Raw genomic sequence first — 9760 nt, 5'->3', positions numbered from 1 at the left:
AGGCCCTTTCTGACATATCATCTACCCAAAAATATAGATTACATCTGCCTCTGCCTTATAGACACCATTTCTTCCCTTTCCACTAATCCATTATTTATCCTATTGAATCAATTTTCCAATATCACTTGCCTCAGTTACTCTCAATTCCCACTAGGGTCTGAGAAATAGAGGAAATAAGGAAACATACAATTTATCTTTGACTTCCTTCTATTTTTATCCAATTCATACTTAAATTCTTCTATATATGTCTTCACTGTTACTATAATAGTTTTGACCTTGTATTCTCTTTGCCTGTTGTGTATTTTTTTTCTATTTCAGAAAACAGCTAACTTGTCTATGCTAAGATATGAAATGCTTATTACGATCTTAGATGATAAGAAAAAAAAAGGGAAAAACCCTGTGAAATTCAGTAAGAGGCTGTTAACATTAAAAAGGTCTTCAGAATCTCCAAAAATGTAGGTATAATGTAAAAAGACAGGGTGGAGAAAACATGAAGCAAAGCAAAAAGTTCTTCATCTTACTTTGAGAACTTAAATCACCAATGTGCAAGGCTGACCCAAATCCTGGTTGAGTCCCTCCGGATACGGTCTTGAACTGAGTATCTAAATTCTTTTGACTGTTCATGGCATTAAATATACTGTTCAGCTTTCATTAAGGTTATAAGCAATTATCAGATGATGTGTTTTTCCAGCCAGACTTGTTGACTTCTGTACAAATATTAGCAGGAAGTAGAAAATCAATCAGGAAGAGTTGAATGGATGAATGCACTCCAAGGTCCTTAGAGGTAAGGTTCACGTCTTCCACAGACATGGATATCTCTACGAATGTATCCAAGGAATTAAAGGAAGAATTGGCGCAAATAGTTTTCTTGCTTTAGAGGAGCTTATATGCCATTGTTTCATGTGCTTTTTGTTGTTGTTGTTTAAAGCATATTGTGAAATATCCAAATCTTAAGTGTACAAATTAGTTATTTTGCTTTAATTCACAGATCACCTAGATTGTCACACCCAAGCTCCCAATTTTCTCTTGACACACCAGTTAGTATTACTGCCTAAAAGTTTGCCTGTTATGGATATCACATGAATGAAATCATAAAGTATACCAGCACTTTTCTCCCCTGAAATACTTTGTACATCACTGTCTCTGTGAGATACATCTTTGTTGCACGTGACATGAATTTTGTTGTTTTCATCACTGCAAAGTAGCCCATTGTGTGACTGGAGCACAATTTATTTACTATTTTGCTCTAGTAAATTTATAGTTGAGTAATTTTTCTGTCTTCCTTCCTCCCTCCCTCTCTTCCTTCTTTCCTTCCTCCTCCTTTCCCCCTTCCCTTCTCCCTTCTCTCTCCTTTCTTTCCTCTTTCTTTCTTTCTTTCTTTCCTTTCTTCTTTCCTTCCGTCTTTCTTTCTTTCTTTCTTTCTTTCTTTCTTTCTTTCTTTCTTTCTTTCTTTCTTTCCTCCTTTCTTTTATATGGATAAAGCCACTATGTACCTTTTAATAGACATCATTTTTTGTAGAACTAGGCATTCCTTTACTTTTGCTATACATAGGAAACACATTGTTAAACACTATATATATTTAGCTTCAATAGATTCTGCAAATAATTTTCCAGTGCAGTTGCTAAATTTACAGTACCACTGGCAATCTATGTGCGTTCTAGCTTTTCCACATCCTTAATCACATTGGCCATTTCAGAGTCTTAATCTGATCATCCTTAAGGTCTGTAGTGCTATCTGAATATTGATTTAATTTGGTTTTGCCTGATCAATAATGACATTGGGAATTTTACATATATTTAGAAGCCACTTAGATATCCTCTCTTTTGAAATGTCTGTTCAAGTATTTTGCCCATTTTTAACTGGGCTTATTTAATATTTATCAATTAATCAATATTTTATAAATGATTAGCAGGAACTCTACAGTGTGGGGTAATGGCATTTTGTCAGATTTATACATTAAAATTATTTTCATCTGATATGTGGCTTGGTATTTTTCCACTTTAAATTCCGTTTATACATGAACATAATGTTGTAATATAATGGTATCTAATTATTAACCTTTTTCCTTTGTGTCTAATGCTTTGGGTTCTAATTAAATTTTTTACAACATTAACTGCAAATTATTATTTAGTTCTTTTTGTCTGCTTTCTTCAGAATGTATTCCATTTTCATTAATCATTCTAAACATGAAAAGCAGTCAATAATTTGAATATTTCATTCTCATTAAGTCAAGCTGAAGCTATAAAATTACAAATAAATCAAACAGGTTTCAGTACATCACACCCTGCCTATTTGACCCTGCCAGATGTGCATCAGTTGTGGAGTTGGTGAACTCTGTGTGATGTGCTCTTCCTAACAAAAGCAATATCTTTTGCCTGGAAATAAAGACATGCTGGAGAATTTTCCCAAATCCAACAGAGATCCATAAAAGCAGTCATTTCAAATTCTAATAATATACTATTATACTAGGAATGTCAAATACCTGCTCCAAGTTGTGGTATTGATTATTTTTCTTTAGAACTACAAAAGGCCTTTTTCCAAATTCTGGAGAATTATTATTAACCATTAAGAAAAAAGAATAGCTATTGTGTTCTGTCACACTAAGTAGTAGTCATTCAGTGAACTCCTCAAGCTATTACTTTCTCTGATCTAGCCAGTGTAAAGCTCATATAATATGACTAGGTTGACTAAAAGATTAGGTCTTAATATCTGACTGAACAAATCTATTTTTATGTTTAGCAAACAAGTGTGAGTCTTTCAAAATTCATCCTTAATATTTTAAATAGCATTTGAACTTAACATTGCTTGCTACTTATTTTTTTCAGATCCAGATAAACCAGAAATTAATAGGTTCAAGATTCTAAAACAAAACTAACGCCACTGAATGAAATTAGGTGGCTATTGTGGAAAGCAGATTAATCCTCATAAACTCTGTTTATATTGCTATGATAATTGCAGGCACCTATAACCAGAAGCGTAGGACTGTTTCTTTGAAAAGATGCAAGAAGGACACACACTTGAAAGGGAAAATCAGAATTGAGTTAATAAATAAATAAGATAAGCCATAGTTTCCACTTTAAGTGAGGATGATTTATTGCAAAGGGAACAGGAAAATTCCACAGTTATGAAAGTGAAAATGGGGGACCCCTGGAGACATGAAGCAGGCAAATAGAAGATGATAAATATTCCTAGAATCTAAGATGCTAAATCCTTTATCTTGGCTTGGTCCCAGCTGATACTGTTTGGTTCAAATTTGGGTTAATTTGAGTTGTAACCTCATAGCCTCAGATGTTGGACTTCCAGGGCAGGATTTCAGTAGAAGCCAGAGAACCCATATCCCCCATAGCACAGTGGGCGGCTGCAGCCGTATCTGAGGCCCCCGCAGCCCCAGCCACAGCCCAGTCTGCGGAAACTGCCACATCCCCAGCCACAGCCGTAGCCCAGGCCACCGAAGCCTCCACAGCCGTAGCCCAGGCCTCCATAGTAGTTGCCGTAGTAGCTCATGGTGTCAAGGGTGTTGAGTTGGGTTTGCTATTCAAGGGAAGATCCTGAGTGTGAATGTCAGCATGGATAGAGGGACGCTTTTATACCTTGGTCAGAGCATGTGATAAGTCACGTGTATACTCTCCTTCGGTGTCATTATTTTTAATTACCTGCCCGACAATAATGCGTTCATTCATTGTTCCCTGACACGGGGAGAGGCCCTAACACTCATTAAAATGTTTGAAATCGCTTTTGCACCTCGTTAGAGTAGTCTCTAAAAGGTATTGCATCACTTTATCGAATTATGTTCCACACTTTAAACATACGCGGTTTTATTTGTCAATTATACTTCCAGAAAGCTGGCAAGAAAAGTTATTGGATCGTTTTATATGAAGGAATGCTGTACCTTCAAAGGCAGGACATATCAGACCCTAAGTAGAATTCTTCATAGGTCACATGCCAATCATAGTTCATAGTGTTGTGCTTTTCAATGAAATATTTCTTCATCTCTGGTTTTCTTTAGATTGCTATGCTTCATTTACAAATTACAACGAAGAAATGGATTGAATTCAAAGCTCTAAAATCTATCATATTCTTTCAAAGCAGCTTACTCCTCAGTCTAAAAACAGTGAGGTATTTATCCCTTTTAGTGATGAGGAAATGGAAACATTTGAGAGCCAGGGAGAATCAGCTTGACTGTTGTAACACCAATAAGCAATTCTAGAAAAATAAAATAAATAAAGGATCAGGGCACCTGGGTGGCTCAGTCGGTTAAGCGTCCGACTTCGGCTCAGGTCATAATTTCACAGTCCGTGGGTTCGAGCCCGGCGTCAGGCTCTGTGCTGACAGCTCAGGGCCTGAGCCTGCTCAAATTCTGGGTCTCCCTCTCTCTCTGCCCCTCCCCAGCTTGCTCTCTGTCTCTCAAAATAAAGATATAAAAAATTTTTATAAATAAAGGATCATTTTTTCTATAATTTTAGGACATTAGCTGTTACAGCTAACATCCTTTGTACTTTTCATATTACTTTGAAAAATAAAAACCATTTTGGCTTGTTACAATTGATGAATCAATATTAATATATAATTATTAACTAAAATCCATAGTTTAAATTTCATTCTTTGTGTTGTACAGTTCCATGGTCTTTGGCAAGCATGGGATAAAATTGTTCAGAAACTGAAGGCAAAACACAGTAATAAAAAATTTATTTCGAAGTAGCTTTAAAAGCTGATTCAAAGTTATCCTCCCAAATCCTAACCCTCTTCTCTGCTATGACATCTCTCCAAATTACCTCCCCAAATACAGAGTCTATCTCCTCTCTATTTTTACATTCACTATTTCCTCCCATGTATTCACCCATATACCTAACATCTTATACAATCTCCCTATTTTAAAATTAATACACTATTTTTAGTTTACAGAAGTATTGAGCATAAAGTACAGAGTTCCTACAGTCTCCACACACATCCACACATCTCTCCTGTTATTAAACATCTTGAATTAGTATCAAATATTAATTATAATTAGTGAACCAGTATTAGTATGTTATTACTAATGGAAATTTAAAGTTCTGATTAGGGTTCATTCTTTGTGTTGAGCTACGCATGTCATGTAACCACTATTAGAGTATCATCCAATAATTTCACTGCCCTAACAGTCTGTGCCCTGTCTACTCTTCTCTCCCTCCCCCAAACTCTTGCCACCAGGAATCTTGCTGTCTTCATAGATTTTCCTTTGTCAGAATATCTGAGTTGGAATCATATAGTATGTAGTGTTTTCACATTGACTTCTTTCACTTAGCAATAAGCTTTTATGATTCCTCCATATCCTTATGGCTTGAAAGCTCATTTCTTTTTATCACTGGATAATATTCCACATTGTCGGGAGGTACCACAGTTTGTTTATCTGTTCCTCTATTGAAGGAATGTCGATTGCTTCCAAGTATAGGCAATTAAGAATAAAACTTCTATAAACATTTTTGATCGGGTTGTTTTGTGTGAGCACAAGTTTTCAACTCTTCTGTGTAAAGACAGGGAGAGTTATTGCTGGATCTTAAGTGTAAGACTATGTTTAGCTTTGTACAAACTGCCAAACTGTCTTCCAAAGTGGCTGTACCATTTTGTGTTGGATCAGCAATAAATGAGAGTTCCCATTTCTCCACAACCATGCCAGCATTTGTTGTTATCCGTCTTTTGAATTTTAGCCATTCTAATAGGTATGTTACAACCTCTTTTAGAATAGCATCCAGGGGTGCCTGTGTAGCTCAGTCAGTTAAGCATCAACTTCCGCTCAGATCGTGATCTCATGGTTTGTGGGTTTGAGCTCTGCATGGGGCTCTGTGCTGACAGCTAGCTCAAAGCCTGGAGCCTGGATCCTGTCTTCAGATTCTGTGTCTCCCCCTCTCTCTGACTCTCCCCTGCTCATGCTGTCCCTCAAAAATAAATAAAAAACATAAAAAATTAAAAAAATTAAAATATCATCCTGGCTTTGTCCCCCATTGACTATTAGGTTTTGGTAGCTACATAATATTGTAAAGTACGTAAAATTTCTCTTCGTCACCCATCAATTTTTATTCAGTCTATATAGTCAGTCCCATCTTTTCCTTCCTTTTATATCTTTACTTTCAAAATAACAGTTTTCCATTTGTGTTCCCTTTACCTATTCTGTGTGTATGGTTTTTTTTTCTTCTTCTTAGGAAATACCATACTACTCCCTACTAAGATATCAAATGTGTGTTGCTAAGATTTCAGTATTAAGAAGATAATTCAAATCGAAGGGCTCTGTCAATTCAATATGATAACATGATACATTGAAACTGTCTTCAGAATCTGCAAAAAGTGGATATAATGTTAAAAGATAAAGGGTAGAACAAGAAAATTGTGGCCAAAAGTTACTCATTTGACTCTTAAGAACTTAGTCACTTACTGTCAAAGCTGACGTAAACCTGGTTAAGTTCTTTCAGCAGTGTCCTTAATTTTAGCCTTGGTCTTTAAGTTCTTAAGAATTTTATATGGCCCCAAATATAGTGCTCAGGTTTTCTTTGTTTTATAAGCAATTTTCAAATGATGCAGTTTCCCAACTGGATTTGATTACATCTTTTTAACATCTACCATGTAATAATAAAAAATAATAATAAGTGTTGAAAGAATAAATGAATTCTAAGGTCTGTAAAAATAAATACCATGTTTCTCACATGGATAGATAATGACTTTCTGATTGCATCTAAACAATAGGGATTTAAAATAGTAATAAGCTCATATGGCTTTCTGACTTTCGAGAAGTGTATAACCATCATTTCATTTGCATTGTTTTTTCCTCAGGCATAAAAGTGAATTACATATTTTATATAAATTTAGGCATAAAATCTTATGACTTCTTGGGGCTCAGTCGGTGAAGCATCCAACTCTTGATTTCAGTTCATGTCATGATCTCACACGTTCATGAATTGGAGCCCCAAATCAGGCTCTGCCCTGACAGGGTGGAGCCTATTTGGTGTTCTCTTTCTCCCTCTCTCTTTCTACTCCTTCCCCGCTCTCGGTCTCTGTCTCTATCTCTCTCTCTTTCCTTCAAAACTAAATAAAAATTTAAAATTTTTTGATGAATTATTGCAAATATGCATACACTTCTATACCAAGCATACCTTAATGCCAAAATGTTTCTATTATTACTTTTTGGTCAATATTATACTATAGAAATAACTGTCCTTGACAATCACTTTAGTTGATCTTATCAATAATTTTCCAAATGTTTGTTAGGTTTACAGTCACACCAGCAATGTAAGACTTTCCGTTGCTTTACATTTTTAACAGTGCTTGTCAGACTATTTAATTTGATCATTCTTGTGGGCATGTAATAATATTTGAGTATTGTCTTAATTTGCTTTTTGTCTAACATGCAATAATATTGGGTGCCATCATATATGTTTTTAGATAATCTCTTTTGATAAGTGTCTATTCAAGTATTTTCTTAGTTTTTAGTTTAGTTTGAATATTCTAGTATTGACTTATACGGGCTCTTTATAGACTTGAATACTGATATTTTGGCAGATCTATGTTCTGGAATATTTTCTTCCTGTATATACCTTATTTTTTTTACTTTAAAATGGTGTCTACATATGAACAGAATTTCTTAATGTAATGGATATGATATGTTAATTTTTTATATATTTTTTTATTTTGAAAGAGAGGGTATATGAGCAGGGAAAAGGGCTGAGAGAGAGGAAGAGAGGGAATCCCAAGCAGGCTCCACATTGTTAGTGCAGAGCCAGATGCAGGGATCCATCTCACAAACCATGAGAGCTTGACCTGAGCCAAAGTCGAGAGTTGGATGATGAACCAATTGAGTCACCTAGGTGTCTCTGATTAATTAATTTCTAAAAATGTATGTCTAATGCTTTTTCTTATCTTAAGAAATTTTTGGCTGCCTTACATTTATTCTTTAATTCTTTTGCTCTCTTCAGAATTTGTTCCATTTTTATTATTCATCCTAATTAAAAGACAGTTGTTAATTTAAATATTTCATTCTCATTAAGTCAACAGGAAGCCATAAAAACACAATAAATCAAACAGGTTTATTGATGTCACACTCTGCCTATTTGATCTGTAACTCTCTCAGTTGTGCAGCTGATGATCCTGTGGTGAATTTCTTCTGGATTCAGTGACAGCACTCCCTGGAAAGAAATGTGTTCTGAAGTTTTTCTCTTAATTTGAACAAAAATCAATACAATCTAACAACAAGAAGTATACTAATATTCTAAAGCTGCATTATACAGAGTTTTAGTTTCTCCAATTGGTTATTTTTTTTCTTTAGCTATATAAAGTTTTCTTCAGACTATGATATTATTATCCAGTTGTGGGGATGGGGGATAGTCTCATGTGAAATTATGTTTTACTCAGTGAAACTAAAGAGTACGATCCTCTAATGGTGATGCTAAAATATATTTACCTGGATCTATGCACAGTGAAGCTCCAACATATCTCCCGAATTCACTGGAAGGATACAATCTGGCTGAGAAAATTCATCCATATATTCAGTAAACAAGTCTGAGATTCTCAAATGTATTATAGTAAGTTTTTTAAGGAGAATATGGATTTTGCTCTATTACTAGCTATTTTTACTTCAATACAGTTAAACTAGAAACCGGTGGTTCAATGATATGATATTTGTCTTTCTCTGTCTGACTTATGTTTAACATAACACCGTGCAGTTCCATCCACATTGTTGCAAATGGCAAGATTTCATTCCTTTTGATGGTCAAGTAATATTCCATTGTATGTATGTAATGCATTTTTTTTTATCTTTTCATCAAAGACATCAAAGACATCAAATGGACATTTGGGTTCTGATTTAACTCATAAGCAAAATTTAAGAAACAAAATATATGAACATAGGGGAAAGGAAGGAAAAATTTAAAAAGGTAAAAACAGAGAGAGAAGCAAACCATAAGAGTCTCTTAAATACAGAGAACAGACTGAGGGTTGCTGGAGGGGAAGTGGGTGGGGGGATGGGCTAAATGGGTGATAGGCATTAAGGAGGCCACTTGCTGGGATGAGCATTGGGTGTCATATGGAAGTGATGAGTCACTGCTGAAACATACATTGTATGTTAATTAACTTGGATTTTAAAAAATTAAAAAAAAAGAAATTGGTAGTTAATGATTCTTCATCAGAATATTTACAAATCAAAATAAATGGATGTGGTCAATCAGACGTGATAATTAAAATCCTCACAGATGCATGACCAGAACAAGGTGGTTTATTTGAGGGCACTCAGGAAGGGAAGTATGTGATCTATGTGTAGACTGCCTGGTGTTCAGTAAAAATTGTTCTAGTCTCACACTCTGTTTCTCATGCCATTCTTGATCTCTTGATCCTTAGCAATCCATTTCACTTTTTAGAGTCCTTTCCCATCCAAGATGACATTACAATGAACTTTATAGAGCCCCTATCAGCTTCATAAATCTACCAGTTTTATTGAAGTTTGGTTAACTCAAACAAAAGATATTCACTTTAAAAAAATATATATATATATAATTGGAAGGGAGGAGAGAAATAATGGTATTATTATGTATTTTTCATAGACAAATACTTATTTGAAGTACTAACAAGAAATGGCCCACTCTTTTCAGGTCGGCATTACAAGACCCTGTCTATAATGCATAAAGCTCCAGGTCAGCCACAGCCTTAATACAGATTATGCTACAAGTGATGACCATGATTTTAAGTTTCCATGATGAATAGCAAAGTATTTCAATGTGCAGACCATTTGAAGAATAATAC

At 35.0% G+C, this 9760-nt stretch overlaps 1 protein-coding gene and 1 long non-coding RNA gene across 2 annotated transcripts; both read right to left on the bottom strand.

Annotated features, from left to right (window-relative positions):
- Nucleotides 1-3313: 3313 nt before the first annotated feature.
- Nucleotides 3314-3505, bottom strand: LOC115291648 (keratin-associated protein 19-7-like). Its single transcript, XM_029939167.1, has one exon. The coding sequence runs from the start codon at nucleotides 3503-3505 to the stop codon at nucleotides 3314-3316; it is 192 nt and encodes a 63-aa protein (XP_029795027.1).
- Nucleotides 3506-8032: 4527 nt separating this feature from the next.
- Nucleotides 8033-8466, bottom strand: LOC115291655. The gene is made up of 2 exons (XR_003908609.1): nucleotides 8427-8466; nucleotides 8033-8151 (listed from the first exon to the last, which is right to left on the bottom strand). It is a non-coding gene; the product is annotated as an uncharacterized LOC115291655 (long non-coding RNA).
- Nucleotides 8467-9760: the final 1294 nt, after the last annotated feature.

This window comes from Suricata suricatta, chromosome 5 (genome assembly GCF_006229205.1).
Source record: "Suricata suricatta isolate VVHF042 chromosome 5, meerkat_22Aug2017_6uvM2_HiC, whole genome shotgun sequence".
Taxonomy (NCBI): domain Eukaryota; kingdom Metazoa; phylum Chordata; class Mammalia; order Carnivora; family Herpestidae; genus Suricata; species Suricata suricatta.
This window is presented reverse-complemented; position numbering and strand designations above follow the sequence as displayed.

Bases quoted from the DNA above. Each gene is read 5' to 3' on its own strand.
- LOC115291648 (XM_029939167.1), bottom strand. From the start codon at position 3,505: ATGAGCTACTACGGCAACTACTATGGAGGCCTGGGCTACGGCTGTGGA.